The sequence below is a fragment of the Callithrix jacchus genome, chromosome 10, assembly GCF_049354715.1.
Source record: "Callithrix jacchus isolate 240 chromosome 10, calJac240_pri, whole genome shotgun sequence".
Taxonomy (NCBI): Eukaryota; Metazoa; Chordata; class Mammalia; order Primates; family Cebidae; genus Callithrix; species Callithrix jacchus.
The window spans coordinates 101,859,617-101,885,839 of NC_133511.1; the positions used below are offsets into that span (position 1 = coordinate 101,859,617).

At 38.2% G+C, this 26,223-nt stretch overlaps 1 protein-coding gene across 3 annotated transcripts; it reads right to left on the reverse strand.

The window, feature by feature from the left end:
- Positions 1–3,105: 3,105 nt before the first annotated feature.
- On the reverse strand, positions 3,106–26,223 carry TRAF6 (TNF receptor associated factor 6). Of its 3 annotated transcripts, none has more exons than XM_009007943.5 (8): positions 26,005–26,223; positions 18,358–18,429; positions 17,446–17,763; positions 14,205–14,355; positions 13,032–13,190; positions 11,522–11,593; positions 9,091–9,168; positions 3,106–5,785 (listed from the first exon to the last, which is right to left on the reverse strand). In XM_009007943.5, exons 3-8 carry the CDS (start codon positions 17,739–17,741, stop codon positions 4,970–4,972), a joined length of 1,572 nt encoding a protein of 523 aa, XP_009006191.1. In that variant the 5' UTR covers positions 17,742–17,763; positions 18,358–18,429; positions 26,005–26,223; the 3' UTR covers positions 3,106–4,969. The 3 variants fall into 3 exon arrangements, with proteins under 3 accessions (XP_009006191.1, XP_009006190.1, XP_002755232.1); XM_009007942.5 differs by having other exon boundaries at positions 18,204–18,429; XM_002755186.7 differs by lacking the exon at positions 18,358–18,429.

Genomic DNA, 26,223 nt, shown 5'->3' on the forward strand with positions numbered 1-26,223 from the left:
TGAGAAGCCTACCTGGATTCACGAAGTGTCTTTCTGAATAGATCCATACATTAATGAATGCTACACATTATTTAATATCTAAATTCCAAATTCTAGTTTCCACTTTACAGGGAAAAGGGCACAAAGACAAAACTGACTGGCCCAGTCAGGAAAAAATTTGTCTTAGCTCATAATTTAGTGGTTTATCTGCTAAATCATACCTCTTCATCCCTCTGAGAACATAATTCTGGAAGCTTGTATAAGCAAAATAGGCCCCAAATTACATTCTCACCACAGAAATTAATTAGATAATTTATCAAGTGCAAAAATAACACGAGAATATTCTGCACAATTTATCAAGGACCTTCAAATAAATCCATCATAAGAAATACCCCTTCAGGCAAAATAAGACTAAAATTCAGCATAACAAATTTACCAAGTTTAAAACCAGCTTAAAGTGAGGGCTGCAATTCCAATTACAAAGCAAATGTTACAAGTTGCCCCAAAGAACTTAAGACAAATTGATTAAAGTTGTTCAGTTATTTTAGAGTATTTTGCTTAGAGAAACCAAACTTGAAGTCTCATTAAAAGTAACATCTATCAAGTGATAAAGCAAATGTAACATAATATTGCTACAGATTCTAGATGTTCGCTATACAAGTCTTTCAACATTTCTGCATGTTTGGGAAATAAAGTGCTGAGGAATAAAAGCAAAAAAAAAGTAACATCTACACCTTACCATCTAAAATTTACATGACAAGATACCAGAAACTGGTCAGCTTCAACTGCTGCTTTCAATAAATGTTCATTTTTACATATCTGAGTGTGTGCAATGTGCCAGGCACTGTGGTAAGAGGGGATTCAGCAGCAATCAGAACACATTCCCATTCCTCATTGAGTTTACCTTCTCCTGAAGGCTTGCATAGGAGAGAACTATGGTCACTGCTGCTTGGGCGATTATCCAAGTGGGACAGCACCTACCTTCAGGGCTGCAAACATCAAGAGCAGAGGCGCACGTCCTTCCCCATCTTAAAGGCAGGGCTAGTGTCCTGCTGAGAAAACACTCTGAGAGAGGAAAAGCAGCACATCTCTTATTTCCTAAAATGTTTTTCCCACCTAGAATTATTTTTCAGAATTTTATAACCCGAATTTCCTGTGGGGGAAAAAGCTTTAAAACATTACAGACACAAGTGACATTTAGTGAAACAACCAGGCATCTCCTTGCAAGTGTGTTTTTGACTGAAAGAGAAGGCTGTAATTGAGTGTGATGGATCTGCCAAGATGCATCCAATCTGATTTCATCAGATCATCTTTCTGGAAACTGGGAATTTGTAGGTGCCAAGTACACTCTACAGGCACAAGGATAGAAACAGAGAAACTAATTTACAATCTATCATGTCAATCTGGGAGTTTAGAAAAAACACACTTCAAAAAAATATAAATATTTTTCATTTCCTTAAGGCATTGCACTGCTTAGGTTCTAAGCAACCGGGCATCACACATACAAAAAAAAAAAAAAAAAAAAACCATCAACATTTTTTTTGTTTTTTGAAACAGTGTCTCACTCTGTCACCCAGACTGGAGTGCAGGTGTGATCTTGGCTCAGTGCAACCTCTGCCTGGGTTCAAGTGATTCCTGTGCCTCGGCCTCTCAAGTAGCAAGAATTACAGGCATGTACCATGACATCTGACTAATTTTTGGTATTTTTAGTAGAGATGGGGATTCACCATTTTGGCCAGGCTGGTCCTGAACTCCTGGCCTCAAGCAATCTGCCAGCCTCAGCCTCCCAAAGTGCTGGGATTACAGGCATGAGCCACTATGCCCAGCCTAATGGTATTTTATATAAAATAATGAGTAGAACTTGAGGTAAGTTAAGAACAAGGTTAGTAAATAAAAGCAATTGCTCCTCTGTAAAAAGAATGCATTCTAACTGTTCACATAATTCATAAGCCTGCTTAGTTTATCTAAGACTTACTGGTATAAAACAGTAATAGAGAATTATACTGTGACCTGTATAATTCTATATGGGTCACAGAAATTGCTAGAGATCGACCAGTATCTCTGTATTAGTCCATCATTAGGATAAAACACACCTGCCTTTATTCTGTTTCATTTTTTTTCTACTATTCATCCCCAAAATAAAAACTGAATCATATTGTTGTATGCCAATAAACAGTCTTTGTCGCCAAAGAATAGTAACAGACTACCAAACTTCAAATCAACATTCAGACTTGTTTGCCAATAGCAAAATGTATGACTTGCAGCAAGTTTCATCCAACGTTGGGTTGGACATCTCTGCAAAGAGAGGAAACAATTTTTTTTTTTTTTTAATTTTAGCAATGTTCCAGAATAATGCCCAAAGAGAAATACGTTAAAAAGTGGTTAACAACATACAACATAAAGCCCAAAGGCTTGTACACCAACTGAGTGAAACTAGCATTTAAGAATAGAGTAGAAGATTGAGAAAACATAAAGAAGAAACCAACTTTCCAGGTTAAGGCTTAGTTCTGAGTTGAAGTCAAAAGTTTTCTATTTGGAACGACAGCTTGACTATTCTGGTGTAGTCACAACGATTGACCAGCATAAAGTAACTGGCTGGTTTATGACAAAATGCCAATTGCTGGGGGTTAAAATTGCTTGTTTTACTTAAGATATGACCCAGCTAATAGACACTAAATTAGAGGAAAGAATAAGTGTCAGCAAAGAGTAAGTTTAAAGACATTTTCTACTGGCAAGACGCTTAGTAATGTCAATGTTCTGCTGGTTGGAACTTAATTTGAGACAGAATGTTATGGCTGGAGGGGGCTGTAGAAACATCTAATCCAACTAATTTTACACATGGGAAGCTTGAAGCTAAATTAGGCAAAACAACTTTTTTTTTTAAGACTCTTGAGTTAGTAGAAAAAATTTTATCAGCAAGGCAGGAAATGACTCCTCTTTGTACCTAATGCACAGCCAATGCTTTTAATAGAAATCTGACCAGGAAGCTTCTAAATATCATTTCCTTTTTTGAGGTGGGGATGTGGAGGTTGAATGTTTTGTGGCGACATTTAATTTTTTTCTCTGATAAAAGTACACATTTATTGTAGAAAATGTAAAAAATATAAGCAAGCACAAAGAGGAAAATAAGCCATCAAAAAGTAGTATATTTCCTTCAGGCTTTTTCTAAGCAAATACAAAAATAACAACTGATTACTTTTTAAATGGAACTTAACAATTATTTATTCATTGTAAAACAATCACAGGAACAGCAGCAGCAGGTTTCCCTACCTAGAGGGTGGTATGCAGTGATTCTGAGAGGCTGGTTGGAAGGCTAGGCTGAAGGACACAAACTGCCAGGAAATAATGTGGTAACTAGCCATGCGCTTGTGGTACTAATGGTGGCACGGGGAACAAGGTCTCTGCTCAACTTTTATTTTCACTCCATAACAAACACACCAGATCAGGAGCTTAAAGGTGGGTGGGAAGGGAGAGTAGAGAAAAAAGCAAAGGGAAAGTTCAAAGTGACACAGGCTGGGGCTGAAAACCACACTCATCTGTAGATGAGGTCCTTGGCTTTCTCTTGAAATTAAGGCTGATCTTGAACCCTGGTTGGGGACGCTGATTTGTCTCTCTGGGGATACAATGTCATCTCTCATTACCAGACAACTTTAAATACGGGATGTATCTTTAGATCCTTTATAAGCCTATACTAGTTGTGGGTCTCCCTAAGAACTAGACTCCATGATTTTTTGTATCTGTGTATAGACCTTTAACAAATACATGATGGCACACCAAAAAATCACCTTTCCCTATTAGGAACATTTGGCTACTTTGAAGACATTCCACAGGATCCTTCTCGGAACCTGCAGTTGTTAGGCTAAAGCAAATTACTCAAGCTAAGTTGTGATATAACCACTGTGACTTCTAATCTTAGTTTGGTGACCTCTTAGATATCGCCAATCATCTCCCAAGTTTTAAAAAATTCTGGGTTTAGGAAATTAATTTTGTTCCATTTAATTGAACTAAACAAGAGGGTATTCAAAAGAGCTGAAGACTTCTGGCTCAAATAGTTTGCCACCACCAATGAGATGCCACATAGCCTGACTACTTAAGTCACTTTTAATTTTTATGTTGGTGATTCTATGTGTGCATCTCCTTGTCTTGTAAGCATCAGACAGCTGAAGACATATGCAGAGCTGTGAAATTCACTCTGCACTGAATAGACAAAGAGGTTCCCTAGCATAACACTGAGCGGCTGGTATCCACATGGTTCTCAGTATTATAAACTCTGGGAAGACAGTACTTCACAGCCTCAAGAAAATATGTAAGCAAGGCAGAACAAACACTCAAACAAGTATTATTCAACAGACATGTTTACACTAAATAAGTAAGGTTATATTTAGGGTTTAAACTCATCCCTGAATATCCTTAGTAACAACGTGGAGGAAAAACCGGGGTGAATGAGAACTTAAAATTTTCCAAGGATTATGGTTCAAATCCTCTGAAATCTGTAACAGGTTAAAAAAATGAGAACTCAACTTTTTAGAGCAATAACTCTTCTTGAGGGCACCAGCACAAGGCGGTAGTGATTCTCACCTTTAATATATTACATATAATACTATAAAAATAGATTGAAGTTTTAAGGAAAGTCCATTATTATTAAAAGTTTAGTACTCTGAGTCTTGGCTTTCTGAGAATAAAACATACCAGAACAAAAACCAAGAAAGTAGAACAGAGAGGTATACTAATTGACAAAATAGCTGCTGCAACATGCCACAGGCACTTAAGGCCTAACATTTCTGAAAAAGCATGGAACGTGTGGACTCCCAGGAAAAAAACTGTCTCAGATCATTTGTAACAGAAAGAAATAGTAAGTGACATCTCTAACAATGCTCACTAGCAGATACTACATCTTTCCCGCTGCTTGTTTGTTTGCATGTTATTGAGAACAGGGAAAGGAAAGGCACTGTTTTCTCCAGGTAGTTGTTTTTGAACAAGTGAGGGCATGCTACACTCCTGTATCAGTACTTCGTGGCTGAAAACCCTCCCTCCGAAGGCTACCCATGTCAAAGCGGGTGGAGACCTCACAGCGCACTAATAATGTGTCATCCTTAATGAAAGTTCTTTGTCTTAGGGCTTCCAGATGCATAAAAGTTACATAGCCAAAACCTTTTGGGTTCCGTGGGATTGTGGGTCGCTGGAAAGCAAGCAGCTCTGGTTTGGCATCCATTATCTCTTCGTGGTTTTGTCTTACAGGTGCTTCAGACTGATCAAGAATTGTAAGGCGTATTGTACCCTGGAAGGGCCAAGGGAGGTGGCTGTCATACTCTCCTTGCATTGTGTGGACAAACAGGGATATATAGTTTGCACAGCGCTGAGCAGTCGGTAACTGAAGGTGCAAGCGCATGCACAGTTTATACCCGGGTTTGCCTGTGTAGAATCCAGGGCTGTGAATCACAACAGGTTTCTCCTCTTCTTGACATTTCAGATGCATTCCAAAGTTGCCAATCTTCCAAATATAAATTCCATTGCACTGCTGTGCTTCAATTTCAGCAACTTTGTCCTCAAGGGTTCGAATGGTTCGCCTGAGCTCATTTACATACATACCCTGAGTTTCCATTTTAGCAGTCAGCTCTCGGATTTGATGGTCTTGTCTTACAAGGCGACCCTCTAACTGGTGAATAGTTTCCTGGAAATTCCAGACCTCAGGAGTGGGAGGAGCGGGAGTTAAAGTAAGGCTCAAGCTATGAACAGCCTGGGCCAACATTCTCATGTGTGACTGGGTGTTCTCCTGCAGGTGGCGTGCCAAGTGATTCCTCTGCATCTAAGAATCAAGCACAAGCCTTAGGTTGGGAATAGATAACTGTGAGGATTAGGAAAAGGACCTGGCCAGGTCACATATGAAGTTTTCACAGGCCAGGCTTGAAAGATTAGCTTTGGACTAGGCACAGGGGCTCATGCCTATAATCCCAGCACTTTGGGAGGCCGAGATGGGAGGATCACCTGAGGTCAGGAGTTCCAGACCAGCCTGGCCAACATGGCAAAACCCCATTTCTTTTTTTTTTTTTTTAATAGAGATAGTGTTTTTTTCCACGATGGTCAGGCTGGTCTCAAACTCCCGACTTTGGGTGATCCGCCTGCCTCAACCTCCCAAAGTGCTGTGATTACAGGTGTGAGCCACCGTGCCTGGCCAAAACCCCATTTCTACTAAAAATACAAAAATTAGCTGAGTGTGGCATGCACCTGTAACCCAGCTACCCAGGAGGCTGAGGTAGGAGAACTGCTTGAACCTGGGAGGCAGAGGTTACAGTGAGCCACTGCACTCTAACTTGGGAAGACAGAGCGAGACTCCATATCAAAAAAAAAAAAAAAAAAAAAAGGCCAGGTGCAATGGCTCACACTTGTAATCCCAGTACTTTGGGAGGTTGAGAATCCCAGTACTTTGGGAGGTTGAGACGGGCAGATCTCAAGGTCAGGAGTTCGAGCCAGCATGGCCAACATGGTGAAACCCCATCTCTACTAAAAATACAAAACTTAGCTGGGCGTGGTGGCGGGCGCCTGTAAAATCCCAGCTACTCGGGAGGCTGGGGCAGGAGAATCTCTTGAACCCAGGAGGCAGAGGTTGCAGTGAGCCAAGACGTGCCATGGCACTCCAGCCTGGGAGACAGAGTGAGACTCTGTCTCCAAAAAAAAAAAAAAAAAAAAGAAAAGAAAAGAAAAGCTGTGCCCAGTGGCTCAGGCCTGTAATCCCAGCACTTTGGGAGGCAGAGGCAGGCAGATCACGAGGTCAGGAGTTTGAGACTAGCGTGGCCAACATGATAAAACTACGTATCTACTAAAAATACAAAAATTAGCCAGGCATGGTGGCATGCACCTATAATCTCCAGCTGAGGAGAGGCTGAGGCACAAGAATCTGTTGAACCCGGGAGGCAGAGGTTACAGTGAGCCAAGATTGAATCACTGCACTCCAGCCTGGCTGACAGTCTGTCTCAAAAAAAAGGAAAATTAGCTTGGCTCATGCCTACAATCCCAGCACTTTGGGAGGCTGAGGTGGGTGGATCACGAGGTGAAGAGATCGAGACCATCCTGATCAACAAGGTGAAACCCCCGTCTCTACTAAAAATACAAAAATTAGCTGGGCATGGTGGCGCACGCCTATAGTCCCAGCTACTTGGGAGGCTGAAGCAGGAGAACTGCTTGAACCCAGGATGCGGAGGTTGTGGTGAGCCGAGATCGCGCATTGCACTCCAGCCTGGGTAACAAGAGCAAAACTCCGTCTCAAAAAAAAAAAATAAATAAAAAGTTTTCAAGTAGTCACACCACTTCCTTCAATTCTCTACAATTTTCCTTTGCCTTCGACAGATTCTTGAGCCAATGAAACAACTCTGCCTCTTGGTTCACTGAAAAACAGGCTATCTGATGACTACTCTCCCAGCTTTCACTCATGTAAATCTCCCTCCAACCTACAAAAATGTCAGTATTTACACCTATCCCTCTTTTCTGACTCAGAGATGCCTGTCTTCTCCAAGATTAATATTCTACCTGTGCTGTAAATGGCATGTGACCTGTTGCCAACACCCCAGAAATTTTACTCAGTGATTTTTCCTCATCTTCAAACATCTCTTCCTCTAACACTTTCCTTTAGAATACAATTATTAAAATCTTTCCCATTAAAAAAGGACACACCTCTCTAAAGATCTTTTGTCTCTAGTTAATATTAATACTATTTTCTCCTTTTTTAAAAAAGTCAAGAATATAGTCTACCTGTATTGTCCACAATTCCCAATATACAAATGTATTGCCAATTGGAATTTTTCCAGTCACCATGCTATTCTAAGGTCATTAAGAATATCCTACTATACAAAAAACATTCATACTACAACAATTTTTATTATAAAAGGTCATATAATCTTAAAAAAAACTAAAAAATATAGATGATCAGAGTATGCAACCTATTATCTCACCTAACTACAAAATTAACATTTTATAATTTCTTTCTTTTTCTCTAAGCACAAAAATACAGAACATTTCTACAAAATATAACCATACCATTTTTCTGATTTTTCAAATTATTAAATATATGTTTATTATATATAAGTCAGGAAAAAAAAGTATAATGGAAAAGCAAAACTGTAACTGCACTCTCCAAAAAGAAAGACATATCATAAACAATGATCTGTCTTAGACGTTTGACAATACTGATCATGAGTCTTGAAACTATTTTGGAGACCATGATACTACTTTCTCTTTGCCTGGTTCATCTGTTTCTTATACTGTTTGTTCATGGCTCTTTTCCTTGGTGTACTTCTCTCTCCTATACATACTCTATATGATCTCAATGACACCTTCCATTATCACTGCACATCACTCCCCCAAAGCAATACTCTGAGTCCTGATTTCTCTATGGAGCTTAAGACTGCACATAACGCATGTCAGTCATCTTCACCTGTTCCCGAGCTGGGTAAGTCATATCCGCAACTCAATTCAGTAAAACAGATTTTTTTTAAACCTCTACCTCCAATCAGTTCTTCCTGTGTTTACTCTTTTTGGTGAATGGCCCATCCATCTACCCAGTGACCAAGGCCAGAAACCAAATTATTCTAGCTAGATGCCTCCCTCTCCTTCACTCATCCCATTTATTTAGTCACACAGGCAATACATCATCTTCTCTCCTATATATGTATTGGCTCCTAGACCTATCTTCACTGTCATTGCTATAATTCAAGCTATCTTCACTTAGGTATTCTAAAAGCTCTGGTACTGCTATCCCCACCTCCATCTCAAATAGTCTACATTGCTACTGGGTTGAACTAGCACAACAAAAACTACCTGTAGTTCCTCAAATCACCATGCTCACTCTTTCTCACTGGTCTTCTCTCCCTTGTTCTTGGAAAACTATTTCACCTGTAAAAATTCAGCCCAAAGCATCATGTTTTGTCAAGTCTGTCTGAAGGCTTTAGGCATTGCTAAGTATGCCTTTGCTTCTGCTCATAGCATCCATAATAACTCTATTATATAACTTATTACAATGCTTTATAAGCATATGTACATTCTTGTTGTTTTCTCCACATGAAGTAACTGAATATTTTTTACTTATATTCAAGAATTAAAAGAAAAAGAAACCCTTACCTTTTCATGGCAACCAAAAGTACTGAATGTGCATGGAATTGGGGCTGTAGGGCAGTCTAGATCATAATGATTAGGCATCTGAAATCCAAAACAAAGGCTGAAAAATATCTTCCCTGCATATCATGTTCTAGTTTGATGTGATCACATTAAACTATATTGTCAATGGCTGCTTTTGCTGGCAGTTATGCTGCAGCATAAACTGTGTCACTCATAACTTTTACTTTCAAAAGTTATAGAGAAAGAAAACATCAACATCTCACAGTATCCCCCCTCCAATTATTCAAAATTCATTTCAAGAAATTGAATTTGATCCTCTTGCTAGGAACTAGGCACCCTCTAGTGGCACTTTACAGAAAAAACACCTGACAATAGCTACAACAGCAAACTCAATCAAGACTCCCACTACTAAGGTCTAGGCCACGTAACAGGAACCAGTCAACTGCATGCGCTGAAGCCACTGACTACATTCATACTTTCCTCATGACCACCTTTCAAAACTCATCTTAACTTTTGTTAATCTGGGCATATTTTAGTTACACTGGGGAGACTCAGATATTAAAAGGTACTTTAAAAACATTAATAAAAGCTCTAAAGAAAGTCTCAGTCCTTGATTTTGGGACTCTAAGACACATTCTCTAAGGTAAGATACATTATACGAAATCGTATTTTTTAAAAGTGGTGCCAAGTTCCCTTTAGAAATTTAATTTGGCTATAGTTGTAGATATTTCAAACAGAAAGTACCTGAGAGACCATTTATTATAATTCAATCCTTCATTTCTCAAGAGCGAACAGTGCAGAACAGGGGTCAATAAAATTTTTTGTAAAGGATCAGATAGTAAATATGGGCCATACGTACTGCCTCTGTCCCAAGTACCCAACTCTACCATTGTTATATAAAAGTAGCCATACACAAGACATACACACATGGTCATGGCTTTCAATAAAACTTTATTTACAAAAACAGGCAGCAAGACAGATTTAGCTGGCAAGCCAGTTTGCTAATCCCTGAGCTATTTAGAATATCAACTTGCTAAAGATGAGAGGGCACAGTTAAACCACAGTTAATACAGTTTAACCGAGGATTAAAACCTAGGTGTTCTGACTCTTAGCCTAGAATTTTTTCCTACACTGTTTTTCTTTTACTGGGTTTTAGTTTGCTGCATGGTTTCCTTTCAATATTAAAAGAGAACAAAAAGGAAAACAAGTTAGGACTTTATAAGCATAAGAAGTTTAACACCCTCAAATTAAGGTTTTGTTGAAAAAAATTAAGAGAATGTTAACAAACCGATGGAAAAGTTTTAAGGTTAACAAACTTGTCCAGTGACAGGTTTTGCTTGCTGCTTCTCAGTAAGGTATATCAATAACGATCTCTGGGTTTACAGATTTCATGAGTATATAAATAGTTAATAGTTAATTTTCATATTTTGTAGGCAAACTCCCCAAATGTCAGAAGATAGCAATCGGATGGAATTTTCCTTTCTCTACTAATAGTCAAAACATACAATCTTCAGACTGGGCTTGGTGGCTTACATCTATAATTCCAGCAATGTGGGAGGCCAAAGTGGGAAGACTGATTGACCTCAGGAGTTTGAGACTAGTCTGGACAATATAACAAGACCCGGTCTCTAAAAAAAATCTAAAACAATAAAAAATTAGCCAGGCATGGTAGTGCACGCCTGTAGTCCCAGCTCCTTGGAAGGCTGAGGTAGGAAGATCACCTGAGCCAGGAATTTGAGGCTGCAGTGATCCATGATTTTGTCACTGCACTCCATTTTGGGCAAGAGTGAGACTCGATTTCAAAAAACAAAAAAACCAACAACAAAAAAAAACCCCCCATATAATTTTCTATTGTAATTACTACTTCTAATGATACCTGGCCTACAGGGCAACTCAACAGAAGGGCTACAGGTCCTGAAAATCTGGAAACTTCCCTGTATGCCTCAAGGATTACAGCTACAAAAATATTCTCCTACTGAACAGAATTACTTTCCTCTGTATCACTGTTCCCTCGTACTCTTTTAGCCAGTCTCTGGACACTTAAGATACTCATTTCACAGTGTGTAAATATCAATATTTTAGCTTTTTCTTTCTTTAAATGGAGACCCTTACTTTTGATTATTTTTATCTTAAAATAGGTTTTGTTGGTAATTTTTATGAATATACAAAAGAACAGGTATTATGTTAATGACTTAGGAATTTTAAGTACTTAAAAAGGGCTAGATGTTTTGTTCTTCGTGAAAATATTTATTACTTAATTTATATAAAAAATTTTCCATAGTTCTAATACTTCTTCAATCTGTATTTCTTTGCCTTATTGATTTAAATTTTCAATTAAAAAACCTAATTCACTTCCTTTTTTAATTTTTCTATTTCTCTAAATAACTCACTTCTTTAAACTGTTTACGAAGAAATTTATGAAAACGAATAATACCTGTTCTCTGATGAGTACAGTATTGCAGTATTCACAGACGACATTTGCCAAAGGACAGTTCTGGTCATGGATCTAAATTTTATTAGAGAAATGCAAGAAAAGCATGAGAATAAAAAGTAAAAACAACTAATTTCGATAAAGATTAATTTTTCACTATAAACAAACAAGGACATCGAATTGTATAAAGCGAAAGTGAGAGTAATATATAAAGGATATTTTCTTTCTCTTTCCCAGTGTAGTAATGAGATTCATTCACCCTTCCAGCTCTTTGAAAGACCACAGTAGAATACAAAAAGAATTTTTCAAATCCCTTCCTTTTATCATGAGGCAATGCATATGTAACTTCTTTGGACATCATCTACCCAGGCTATAATTCTCCAAATGCAATCTTCTTCCAAAAATTTTCAGCAGCAGTATGATGATTTAGTTAAAATTTCTTGTTAGTAGGATTAAAGAACAAATGTTTTATTAGAGCAGGAAAGTTTGGTGCTCAGGTTCTTGTATGCCCCAGAAGGGTGAACCTTATTTTCTAGAATATAATAACTTTAGTTGATGTGCTAAGAAATAATTAGCCTTCCAGGTTAAGTCAATCTAATTTACTAAAGTTTGGAAAGGAGTTGTCATTTTACTCTAATTATGACTCAGACTTCTCTACATTTATACTAAATTAGCTGACTTTTTTGGAGTATTTTATATATGTAATGGATCTAATATGCTTGACCTCAAAGTAGGGAAAAACTGCCAAAATGAATTTATAAAAACTGTACTTTAAGGAAGTATCTAAGTAATAGAATAAAAGAACATAAATTATATGTAGGTTATTTTATAAAAGTATATACAGGATAAGGATCAAGGGCTTAGATTTCAGTGTTAGCTTTTTTATTGGCAATATTAATACAAGTATACTTAATCTAGCTCAGTTTCTGAATATAGAAACTCTCCTATAATCATGACACTGTTAGACACCACCAAGTTTCTTTTTAAAAGATAAACTTTAAAATTTAAATATAACATACATAATGAGAAGTGTAAACACATTATATATATATATAGCATGATGAAGTATCATCGAGGAAACATTTTGTGGGTTTGATTTATTCTTCATAATAGTTATGACAACCCACTCTCTTTTTCAAAATAATTCTGTGTAAATCTTATGTAGTAATTGTTCTACTTGTTTGTCTCCAATCCAAAACTGGTCATCAATTTAATCACAAAGAAAAGTTGATTGGCATATGCTTTTCCTAGCAGTTCTGTTATTTGCTTCTACAGTAGTGATAACTAATATAAATCATGTTTTTTATGAAAGACATGCAAATACAACTTCTACACTTATATACTAAAATGGCTTAGTATGAACTTTCTTTTTCTTAAAAATCATTTTTCCCAAAATTGATAATGCAGAGACAGAGTTAAGCATCACATCCTTATCTATTGCTAAGGCCCTCAAACACACATTTAAGAATGATGTTTTAAGATGTAAAATTAACAAATCCAAGTTAAAACATGCCTCTTTATCTTCAAATGCCATTGATGCAGCACAGTTTACACAAGAAACCTGTCTCCTTGGACAATCCTTCAGAATGTGAATATTAATTTGGCATTTTTGGAAAGGACGCTGGCATTGGGGACAATCCATAAGAGCAAACTCGCAATGTACTTGATGATCCTATAAGAAAATCATAATAGATTAGTATTAGCCAACTCTGAAGTCTTCTAAATATAATCTCTCCTAATAATATACTGCTCTCTTTTAGCAGGCTACTGAACCTCTCTTTAAGTAGACTACTGTATCTACTTTGTCGAGTACACACCACAGAACCATTCATAACATGAATGTCTTTAGTGAATTTTTTCAAATAATGGTTGTGGATTGCAAATTTATACAAAGAATGTGAATTCTCAAGTTCATATATCCGATTAGGGAAGAGAGTTGAAAAGAAGTTAGATTTCCTATTTACCAATTTATTAATGTGTCAAAAAGGCCACTCTCTTTTAGGAAGAGCTAATAAGTAAAAGGAGCAAGTAGCATATCTGTCTTAACCATTTAATTTCAAATGTAACATTAATAACAATTTCTGGCAAAAATCACCAAGCTAATGATTTATTTAGTTTAAAAGCAAATTACTTAATAATCTGATTGTTTCAGTTAATCTCAATCTATAGGAGTATTCCATTTAGTTCATAATAAAATGCATAATTTAGAAAAACAGAGAGAAAAAAGTATAATGAGGATTCTGAGATGATAACTTGGGACTTACTGCTTATTCCAAAATGACAAAAAATGAAGTTATAAGATTAAAATGTGACACTTATATTTAAAATGCTCTTCAGGTTTACTGCAGATAAAGCTCAACAAATAAGCTTATAAAACAATACCGATTAAAAAAAAATTACTGCTGGGCAAACCAGAGTAGATAAAAGTATATTTCTGGTTTCTACCTGTTTATATTCAATAAATAAACGGTATAAATAAATTCAATTCAATAAATAAATTCAATAAAGTAAAAAATTTTACTTTATTGAATTTCAATTTTATTGAATGGCATTAATTCAGCAAGAATTTATTAACCAATTATCATATGCTAGGTACTGGCAATAAACAGATGGATACAGCAAAGTCCCTTTTCTGTAGGAACTTCCTTTTATACATGTGTTAACAGCTAGAAAAGAACTTTAATACCTCAAGATGCCTCAGTTCCATCTTGTGCAAACAACCTTCATTTGGACACCTCACCATCAGAGAAAGAATCTCACGTTTTGCAAAATTGTCTGGAAATAGTTGATTTTCCAGCAGTATTTCGTTGTCAACTGGACATTTGTGACCTGCATCCCTAACAGAAACAAATAAAACACATACAATTCATAGATTTAAATATTCACATTAGAAAATCCACACCACTTTAATTCACCATATATAAATTCTTCATTTATTGTTTCCTAAGGAAAAAATTTAACACATTACATTTCATGTCACAAAAATAAACTATCTTTTAAAATGGACAGCTTATGAACTGTTCTTTTATGAAATGAGTACAACTAGCAGCATATTGATAACCTATCAAAAGCTAAGAGATTTTTATATGGCGGAATAGAGTCCAGCTTTTTGAGAAAAATTAGCTGAATCCATTGGCATAAAATGACGTGACAGTTACAAATGGGAATTTTGGCAATCTGGCCTCTGTGCTGTCACACCTATACAATACACTAGAAAGATGAAATATGCTGCTCACAATACTAACACATGTCTTTAACGCAATTGCTCAGCCGTAAGTAAAAATGTAACCACCTAGCAATACCCCCATGAGGTCAATTTTAAAGTTTACTCTGAAATAGTCACTATAACACTCCAGCTAATCAGCGACAAAAGCTCTCCTTTATTTCTAGGTCTAGGGTCCATCGTAACAAAGAGTTAAAGAATCTCTATGTCCTGCTTCTCAGTGGTTTATTCTTTCTTATTATGGAAAAAAACTACCCTCAGAAAAAGAAAATGGGATAGTATGGAGATGCATTTTGATTCGCTGAATGAGTATAACCAGTGAAAAATTTCAAAGCAGTTCCTTTAAGAGCACTGGAGCTAAGTGGTCATTTTAAAAAAAGCTTACAGGGAGATAGGAAAAAAAAAAGCCTCAAGACTTCTTTTTGTGGGTTCTATTTCCTTTTCAGACCAGTGGCCCAATACTTTCATGAACATCTTGCTATTAAAAAGCTGCCAAAGATTAGCTACCTTCCGGGGCATGGCTGACACCTAGCAAAATAATGTACATTTCTACCTACTGGAAAATCAGTGATCCATAATATGATAACATTTTAACTAAAATACAACATAAATAAAAATAATTATACACACACACACAAAAATTGAGACTGGACACAGTGTTCATGCTTGTAATCCCAACACTTTGGAGGGCAAGGTAGATGGATCACTGGAGGTCAGGAGTTTAAGACAAGCCTGGGCAACATGGTGAAACCCCATCTGTACTAAAAATACAAAAAGTAGCCAGGTACGGCAGTGCACACACCTGTAATCCCAGCTATTCGAGAGGCTGAGACAGGAGAATCAGGTAAATCCGGGAAGAGGAGGTTGCAGTGAGCAGAGATTGTACCCTTGCACTCCAGCCTGGGCATCAGAGTAAGACTGTCTCCAAAAAAAGTTGAGCCTTTAATTCTGCTCTCACGTATAGAGTAGTCTCAACCAGCGGCAATTTTGACCCCCAGGGAACATTTTGGGACTCTTAAGCACAGGAAAGGAGGATATTAACAGCATCCAGTGAGCAGAGGCCAGGGATGCTGCTAAAGATCCTACAGCACACAGGACATTCTTCCATGACAAATAGTTATCCAGTCCAAAATACCAATAATGTCGAGGCTGAGAAAAATCTACCCAAAATAGACCTGGTAAAGTCAGTGATGCATAACACATTTTTCCTCAAAACTGAAACAGCAGACATTATCTTTTGTGACTTAAATTAAGCCAAGTCCTGAGTATGGATGTAGTTACTCTTAAATTCAAGTTTTATAGAAAAGTTAATGTAACAGTTGACAGATAAAAACTTAGGAAACTAACCACATTGCCAGGACTGACTTAACCTACTTACGAATGATTTAGTATAACTACATGGCTATTTATTGAAGAACATAAAATCTGCTCTCCTTCATCCAATTTTTGTCCTTAGTCACCTAAAAATATTCCCATTTACTTTGGAATTATAGTAAAATATATCTATTTCCATGGAAATTGCAAGTACTTTCATTCGGTTAAAGCAACCATGATTTACTGGTCATCTACTACAGGTCAGGCACTGTTTCCAGAACTTAGAAAAAAAACAAGAAATAAAACAGATCTAAACCTTTGCTCTCAAGGAACTTATCATCCAGTGGGGCAAGCAGACAATAAACACATAAATTATCTGGTGGTTTAGAAGGCAGAAAGTGCTAAGAAAAAATGAAAAGTAGAGTCGGGTGGAGACTGGGAGTGTTGGGCAAGAAGGTGGAAGCACACTGTGGTATAAATAGAGTGGTGAGAGGACCTATGAGAAGGTGAGATTTGAGACAAACTGGAAGAGTTAAGAAGTTAGCTGTGGTCAGAGTGCTGCAAACAGAATAGCTAAAGCCACTCACCAAGGCAGGAGCGTATCTGACATGTTCAAGGAACAGCAAAGAGGGAATGAATGAGTAGAAGGAGAAACAGCGCAGTGGAGAGGTCAGAAAATGAATCATGGGCCTATCATACAGGATGTTATAAGGATTTTACTTTTACTCCCAGAAACTGTGCTACCATGGTCTGAGCAGAGATGGTATCTTACTTATTTCACTAGGTTCACTCTGGCTGCTGTATTGAGAAGAGCCTGGAAGAAGGCAAGAACAGAAAGCAGGGGGCCTGTTAGAGAGCTGGTGGTGATTCACAACAGGTGGGTAGTAGGGGACAAAGTGAGAAGGGACTGGATTTTGGATATATTATGGCAGTGGAGCCTTCAGTTAATACTTTCTTTAAAAATGCTGGTAATTTTACAGTTGCCCATACACTTTAGGTGATAGGATTTAACATGCCTAAAATCACAGTAAGTGATCACTTACATAGTCAGTATTCTTTGTGTGGTTGAGATTATCATAATTTAAGGTACATTAAAAAGATACCATTTTCTTTAAAGCATAGAGTCACTCCCCAGTCTGCATTAGAATTGCTTTTAGTGTAAGTAGCAAATTATTTATTTATCCAAGGGTCAAGAGAGGAGTTCATGTCACTTTTCACACAATAGTAGGAACTGGGGAATGTAACTTTCTCAATTTTCTGTCCACTGTTCTTTTTTCCTAAGTAGCTTTTTGTGTGTAAGACTACTTCTGGGATGTTCCATGTTCTGTTTAATAATGTTCTCTGCAACTGGTTTTCTTATAGGACACCATTCTTTCTTATGCTCACATACCTTATTGATTTTATGATGCAGGCTTTGCAGAACCTATGGCCGCACGGTGTTTGCACTGCTTCTCGTAATGCCATCAAGCAGATGGGGCATTCATACTTGCTTTCCAGGGGTGGGTCAAACTCCACATCATATCCCTGGATCTCCTCCATAAAGGAGCTGGAGAGGTTCCCCGTGCTGGCAGTTCCACCCACACTATCATCTTTTGTTGCAGCGCTACAGGAGCTGGCCATGGCCCCACAGCAGTCACTTTCAGACTGGCTGGATCCACAGCTGTTTTCACAATTTAGTAGACTCATAGTAACTTGATTATCACTTGCTCTGTAGAAATAGCAAGAAAAAAATGCCTTAACATATAAGTAACACACACACCCCACACATATATATCATAGCTTATCTATACAAGTCACTTTTTAATTCATGTTTATCAGCTGTATTAATGTTATTTACAGAAAACTTTTTAAAGTGTTTTGAGCTTTTTCATTACTACTATAAGTTATCTGATTCTCTCCTTCAATAAATATAATTTGTGCAAATCACTTGGAGCATACAAAGAAAGCTGGGTGTCTGCAGAAGTTCATGATCTAGGAGAATGACAGAATATAAGGTTAAAAATGGAGAAGCACCTCAGTTGTAATGCTCTTCTATATCACAATTATCTGTTTACATGTCTGTTTCCTGTGACTGAGCTGAATATTTTAATTTCTATTTCCTCAGTACTTAGCACAAGATTTTTCATACAGTAAGTGTTCACTAAGCACCTGCTAAAGAACTTATCCATGTTGTTGAAGTTCCTTCAAGTATCCAGAGCTGAAGAACATAGTATGGCTAGCAGCTCAGTGCTAGGAAAAGTTCACAGGAATCAGGTGATCACGTGCCACTATTAGATATGTGATTTAATGCAAGTTACTTAACCATTTAGATCTTGGTTTCTTCTTCCAGGTCTAAAACTCTGTAAGGACTTCCAAATGCTCAGGGTGGAGATTTCTATTAGGTAGAAAAAAAAGAATTGAAAAAGTATATTTTTATGTCCTTCTGCCTTTAGTCAGGTCAAGTGACTATGTTTCATTAATGACTGGAAAAACAAGTGATATTTTGTTTGCCTATGGAAAACTATTGCTTTCACGAGCAGAGGCTATATCTTCAAATTCTAAACCATCATGGTATATACAAGTGAGAAGCTAATATTTAAAAGCAATTCACAGCCTGTGTAACCACATCTGTATTTGAAATAATTATTTTTAAAAAAAATTCTAGAATGTGCCAGATATCATTCTAAGAACAGAATGTAGGCCTCCAGCCAATATGATAGATAATTCTTCTTCTGCTTGTCTTTTATATAAAATTCCTGGCTGCCACTTCACCAAATCGAGGATTAAGACAGTAGTAGTCAATCCTTTTACCACTACAAATAATTTTTATTCTCTTTAAAAATTCTGAGTAGCACTTGATGACCACTTACAATGAGGCACTATTCTGGCTGGAAAGGCAGTGCTGGTAAGTGGTGATGAGCTCAGATGATGGAACTGAATGATATTAATTTAACTCTTTTCTTCCATTTATGAGCTGGGCAAGTTACATGACCTTTCTGTGGTTCAATTTTCTCATCTGTAAAATGGTTCTAACAATAAAATCCGCCTGAGTTACTAAGAGGATTACATGTGTTAATATGTGCAAAGCTCTTAGAACAGTGCCAGGTGGTAGGAATGAGTTACTACAACAACTTGACATAGTATTTTATTTAAGTTTTGTTGTTCCCACTTATCAAAGTGGTAACTATGAAGCTTAAAAGGTTAAGTAAGTTAACCAAGATTACTCAAATAGTAAGTAACAGAGTTGGGATCAGAACTCAAGTCTACCTGACCTTGGAGCTTTGTACTTTATACTACACTATTTTTAATCCATGTTTTGACCAATTTGTCCATGCAGCTGCATTTAAAATGTATTTGCCTTTATTACACTGAAGTGCTGGCCACAGCTTATTAAACATGGTCTGTCTAGTAATACTACACTGAATTTGACAGAATTCAAAGAATCTGCAAAGAAACCTGGCATGTGGTTCACTTGTTTAGTTTTTTTTTTTTTTCTTTCTTTTGAGACAGTCTCACTCTAACACCTAGGCTGGAGTCTAGTGGCACAATCTTGGCTCACTGCAACTCCTGCCTCCCGGGTTCAAGCAATTCTCCCTCCCTCCTCAGCCTCCCTAATAGCTGGAATGACAGGCACTGTCACCACATCCACCTACTTTTTGTATTTAGTAGAGACGGGGTTTTGCCATGTTGGCCAGGCTGGTCTGGAACTCCTCACCTCAAAGGATCCACCTGCCTTGGCCTCCCCCAAACTGTTGGGATTATAGAAATGAACCACCACGCCCGGCTGTGGTTTATTTGTTTAATTCTGACACAGTATTCCTGAAGTTAAAAACAGCTCCCAAAGCCTTGTTATATCTGATGTGGACTCCTAGGGAAGGTTCACACAGACTGAAAGGAAGCAAACAATGGCAAGACAGCAGAAAAAAGCAGAACTAGTCACTACAGCTGAGCCATAAAATGGGGTATGGGGTCCCCTTTATGCCTTCCAAACCTGAGGACAAATGATGCTGCTATGTTACACCAGCATTTGTTATTTTTATTCCCATATACAGGCATACTCAGACATTTTGGGTTCAGTTCCAAACCACCGCAGTAATCCAAATACCATAATAAAGCAAGTAATAAAAATTCTTTTGTTTCCCAGTACATATAAAAAGTTATGTTTACACTATAGACAATTAAGAGTGCAACAGCATTGTCTAAAAAGACAGTGTATATATCTTAACTTAAAAACACCTTATTGCTAAATAATGCTAGTGATCATCTGAGCCCTCAGCGAACTATAATATTGAGGTCGAGGGTCCTGCCTCATTGTTGATGGCTGTTAACTGATCAGGTTGGTGGCTGCTAATGATTGGGGTGGCTGTGGCAATTTCTTAAAATAATACAACAATGAAGTTTGCTACACAGATTGAATCTGCTTTCATGAAGTATTTCTCTGTAGCACGTGACGCTGTTTGATAGCATTTTATCCCAGGAGAACTTCTTTCAAAAATGGTGTTAATCCTCTCAACTCTGCCACTGCTTTATCAACCAAGTTTGTGGAATATTCTAAATCCTTTGTTGTTATTTCAACAATGTTCACAGCAGCTTCACCAGGAGCTGATTCCATCTCAAGAAACCGCTTTCTTTGCTCATCCATAAGAAGCAACTCCTCATCAGTTCAAGTTTTACCATGAGACTGTAGAAATTCAGTCATATCTTCAGACTCCACTTCTAATTCTAGTTCTCTTGCTATTTCTACCACATCTTCAGTGACTTCTAATGAAGTCCCAAACCTCTCAAAGTCATCCATGAAGGCTTCTTTCAAGTTCAACTTCTTTCAAACTCTGGTTAAGTCTGATAATTTGACCTCCTTCCATGAGTCACAAATGTTCTTAATGGCACCCAGAAAGGTGAATCCTTTCCAGAAAGTTTTCAATTTACTTTGCTCAGATCCATCAGAGGATTCACTATCTATGGCAGCTATAGCCTTATGAAATGTTATGTCTTAAATAATAAGACTTGGAAGTCTAAATGACTCCTTGATCCATGGGCTACAAAATGAATGTTGTATTAGCAGGCAGGAAAACAACATTAATCTTCTTGAACATCGTCAGAGCTCTTGGATGATCAGATGCATTGTTAATAAGCAGTAATATTTTGAAAGGCATCTCTTTTTCCTGAACAGTTCTTGACAATGGGATTAAAATACTCAGTAACTACGCTGTAAACAGATATGCTGTCATCGAGGCTCTGTTGTTACCTTCATAAAGCAAAGGCAGAGAAGATTTAGTATAATTATTAAGGACCCTAGGATTTTCAAAACTGTAAATGAGCACTGGCTTCAAGTCACAGTCACCAGCTGCATTAGCCCCTAAGAAGAGTCAGCCTGTCCTTTAAAGTTTTGAAGCCAGAAATAGACGTGTCTGTAGCTATGAACATACTAGATGGCATCTTCTTCCAATAAAAGGCTATTTTGTATACACTGAAAATTTGTTGTTTGGTGTAACCACCTTCATCAATGATCACAGCTAGATCTTCTGGATAATTCGCTGTCGTTTTACATCAACACTTGCTCTTTCACCTGGCAGTTTTATGTTACAGAGATGGGTTTCTTTCCTTAAACCTCATGAACCAATCTCTGCTAGCTTTCAACTTTTCTTCTGCAGCTTCCTCACTTCTCTCAAACTCTACAGAACTGAAGAGAATTAGGACCTTGCTCTGGATTAGGTTTTGACTTAAGGAAATGTTGTGGCTACTTTGATCTTCTATCCAGACCATGACAGCTTTCTCCATATTAGCAACAGACTGTTTCACTTTCTTATTAGTGAGTTCACTTAGTAGCACTTTTAATTTCCTTCAAGAACTTTTCCTTTGCATTCACAACTTGGCTAAATGTTTGGCTTATTTTGGCTTCTGATGTGCCTTCTTCAGTAAGTATAATTATTTCTAGCTTTTGATTTAAAGTGAGACACATGTGGCTCTTCCGTTCACTTGAACACTTAGAGGCCATTGTAGGATTGGTCTAATTTCAATTCAATTCATTAACTGGTCTAATTTCAAAATTGTTGTGTCTAATTTCGATATTGCTGTGTCTCAGGGAGTAGGGAGGCTTGAGGAGTAGGACAGTCAGGGGACCAGCTCGTCAGTGGAGCAGTCAGAAAGCTCACATTTAGGGTGTGCTTCATGTACCCTAAAACAACAATTCCAATAGTAACATCAAAGATCACTAATCACAGATCACTGTAACAGATATAATAATAAAGTTTTAAATATTGCAAGAATTACCAAAATGTGACAGACAAATACAAAGTGAGCACATACTGTTGGAGAAAATGGCATGGAAAGACTTGCACAACACAGGGTTGACAAAAACCTTCAATATGCCAAAAAAAAAAAAAAAAGCCCCTATTTATGAAGTGCAAAAAAACAATGCCATAAAATGAGGTATATCTGGGCCAGGCATGGTGGCTCATGCCTGTAATCCCAGCACTTTGGGAGGCCGAGATGGGTGGATCACGTGGTCAGGAGTTCGAGACCAGCCTAGCCAAGAGGGTGGAATGCCGTCTCTACTAAAAAATACAAAAATTAGCTGGACATGGTGACTTGTACCTGTAGTCCCAGTTACTCAGCAGGCAGAGGCAGAGAACTGCTTGAACCTGGGAGGCGGAAGTTGCAGTGAGTTGTCACCACTCCAGCCTGGGTGACAGAGTGAGACTATCTCAAAAAAATAAAGAAACAGAGATACACCTGTACATTTCTGTGACCAATTTACTTCCTTAGGTAAATTTCTTAGAGGCAGAATTGTTCTATCAGAGGATATGTAACTTTTTAAGCTTTCTGATAGATGATGCTGGTTATCCAATATGTATCAAAGACATTCTAATTTCCGTCCTCACAATCACGGTATATATGCAATTGTCCATTTTCGATACCCTTGACAACACTAGGTATATTTCAGTCTTTTACCATTTATTTTTAAGTAAAATCACTTTTGAGAAATTAGTATTTGTTATTTGGTTGTGGGACACATATCCAAGTGCTAGCCAGAAGACAAAGGCAGAAATTATGAAGCTAGGTTTATCTTTTCTTTTCTGCCCAAATGTCCAGCTTAAACTTTAGTTTATTGGATAGTCAACACTGCCTGCTTCCAGTCCAGTTCAAAAGGCTTGAAGGCCTTTAGGTCTGAAGAGACCTTGTATAGCTAATGTGTTCCTAAGAAAATCTGTCTAATCAGTTACAATTCCTTAAAAGGAACTCCACTGTGGGAATGCAGTGTGACACATAAAAGTCAGCAATGTTTAAAATCTATTGCCTTCAAGTTTCACATTACTTCCCATGCTTCAAGAAGCAATACAGAAGTTTTCTATTTTCCAAATAAACTTTTTCAGATAGTCAGCCTTTAAATCCACAGTATATAGTTCCAAGTAACTAGACATAAAGGGAAAATTAAGTTAAAAACAGTTCTTGACTGCCACTTAGCATTTCTGTTTCCTCTTCTTTGGCAAATTGAAATATTTTGTCTCCTTAGTTTTAAGGATTGCAATGACTTAAGGAAAAGTCACCTTTCTAACAATTATAATGAATAACTATTTTAACTAACACTAAGAGAAGAACAAAAAGTGCTTTGTGTCAGTTACAGAAGTGAATAAAAGATGATATGGCATGCATGCAGAAAATATTGTGCTCTATCAGGATATTTTTTACTTTTTAAACTACTACTGTGTCACAGGAGTTGTTACAAAAGCAGGCTAGAGACAGAACTTGATTTTACATAAAAATGTTTTCAGAAATATATATATATATAAATGTTTTCATATATATATTTGTGTCAGGGTCCTGCTCTATTGCCCAGGCTGGAGTGCAGTGGCAGATTCACGGCTCACTGCAGCCTCTACTTCTTGGGCTCAAGGGATCCTTCCACCTCAGTCTCCCAGGTAGTTGGCACCACAGATGTGTGCCACCAAGCCTGGTTAATTTCTGCATTTTTTGTAGCAACGAGGTTTTGCCATGTTGCCCAGGCTGGCCCCAAACTCCTGGGCTCAAGCAGTCCTCCCACCTCAGCATCCCAAAGTGCTGGGATTTACAGGGATGAGCTGCCATGCCAGGCCTAAAATAAAAACGTCTTGCAGCCTCTATTCTACTTACTTATGTGGCTTTCTACAGGAATAAAGGGATGGAACAAAGTTTAAATCGTTCCTTAAATTGTATGTTAAGAGTGTCCTGATTGTAATTCCCTTTTGCAGTTGCAAATCTAGTATGGTAAGCACTGCCTTAATTAAATATTGTGGAATGTAACTACTGTTAACTTATTTAAACTGTAAAATTAGTACTGAAAACAGCTTTATCAAAAATCATGCTTTAAATTCACAAATTAGCATCTGAGTATACATTATAATCCAAAGAGAATACTGTAATGTCTTGGGGGAGGGGGAAGTAGGATGCTCTACAAAAAGTTTGTCCTCCAACACAGATGCTAAGGAGATATGTGCCAAGCTAAACAATCAACAAGTTATGTCTTAAATGAGTCCATTTTAAGTCAACTGAAATCCATACATGAGTAAATATGTAACTTATTAAAGTAAAATCATGTAAAGCAAATATAAGAAATCACTTTTAATTTCTACTAGCTTTAGAAACAGAAACTATCAGTTTCTTAAAATTTATTTCTAAAGTGTGAAGAAGACCTGCAAAGGTGCTCCAATGGCCAAGAGATGCTGCAAAATATTCAACTGTTGTGCCTTAACTTTGAATCCAAATTCAAGGGGCATTCCCTTCCTGGGCACTATTTATTCTGCTCCAGGAGGCAAGGATTTGAACTTCTCTCCATTCTACGTGGCCCGAAGTTTATTAGCATCACATATCCCAGTTTATCACAGAGAAGACCTCATCACGTTACAATTCTTAAATATTGTTGCGCATGAAGGTTGAAATTCTGATGTGATCCTGTACCCACCACATGTCCGACTCCTTCCTAGAGTCACAAGAGAGGTCACATTGTTCTTAACCATATCTTCAACTTCAAAATCAGAAAAGCCCCCCTCCCTTCCCTAATAACCAAAGGAGAATGAATGAAATGATAGCGGCCTATTTCACGAGGCCAACACAGAGTTTCTTTACCAGTTTTTCTCCTTTCTATATGGAATCCACGTAACAACACTTTCAGTAATAGTAATCTGCTCCCAGAGAAAGAAACGATCAAATATTATACAGAGAAGCTGCTAATACTTTCGGTGCTTTCTGTTCACATTCAAGACAGTCCTAACTCAGCTGGAGTTCCCCTAAGGCCAAATACTAGGAACAGCTTTATCAACCCAGCGTCTGGAACAATCGCTCGAACTACCCAGTGTAGGGGCGGGGGAGGAAACATTCGTGTCATCTGAGCCTTTTTTTTTTTTTTTTTTTTTAAACTTGCTGCCTGTGACTTATATCGAGTTCAACAGGGAATCCAAAAATAGCTTTCCCATGACAGTGACAGAGAGAGTCGCCAGGAATGTAAAGGATTTTTTTTTTTTTTTTTAATGTAAGCAGGTGTTTGCTCCAAGGGACGGAAAACTCTAGGAGGCAATTTCCTTTTCTGGGAAAGGGAAAAAAGGGAGTGAGCGGAGAGAGACTGAGGAAGGCGACGCGGGAGTTTTTTAGTTGGTGAAGTGAGCAAGGGGTAAGAGGCCTGGGGAGTAGAGGTGAGGGGACTGGGAACGGTGTCCCCGACCTGTGGGAAGCCAGGGGACAGGGAAGGGTGTCCTCGACCTGCGGGAAGAGAGGGGCAGGGGCGGCGTCCCGGACCTGTGGGAGGCGAGGAGACAGGGGCGGCGTCCCCGACTGGTGGGAAGCGAGGGGACAGGGGAGGCGTCCTGGACCGGTGGAAAGCGAGGGGACAGGGACTGCGTCCCCGACCTGCCGAGAGCGAAGGGGCGGGGGGCGACGTCCCTGACGGGTAGGACGCGAGGCCGCGGCCGCCGGGAGGAGGCGCCTGAAGGAGACTCACCGCTCAAGTGCGCGGGGCGGCCGAACCAGGCGGGCAGGGCTCTCCCCAGCCGCAGGACTCTGCTCAGCCAAGACGCTGGTAGAGGACGGACCCAGACACTGCGCTCCGAGACGAGACTGCTCCGACGTCACACTCTGGGTCCAAAAAGCAACGTCTCCACCTCCGCTGGCCGCCCGCAGGCCAAACCCAGCTGCGGACGCCAGTGCTTCCGCTTTCTCT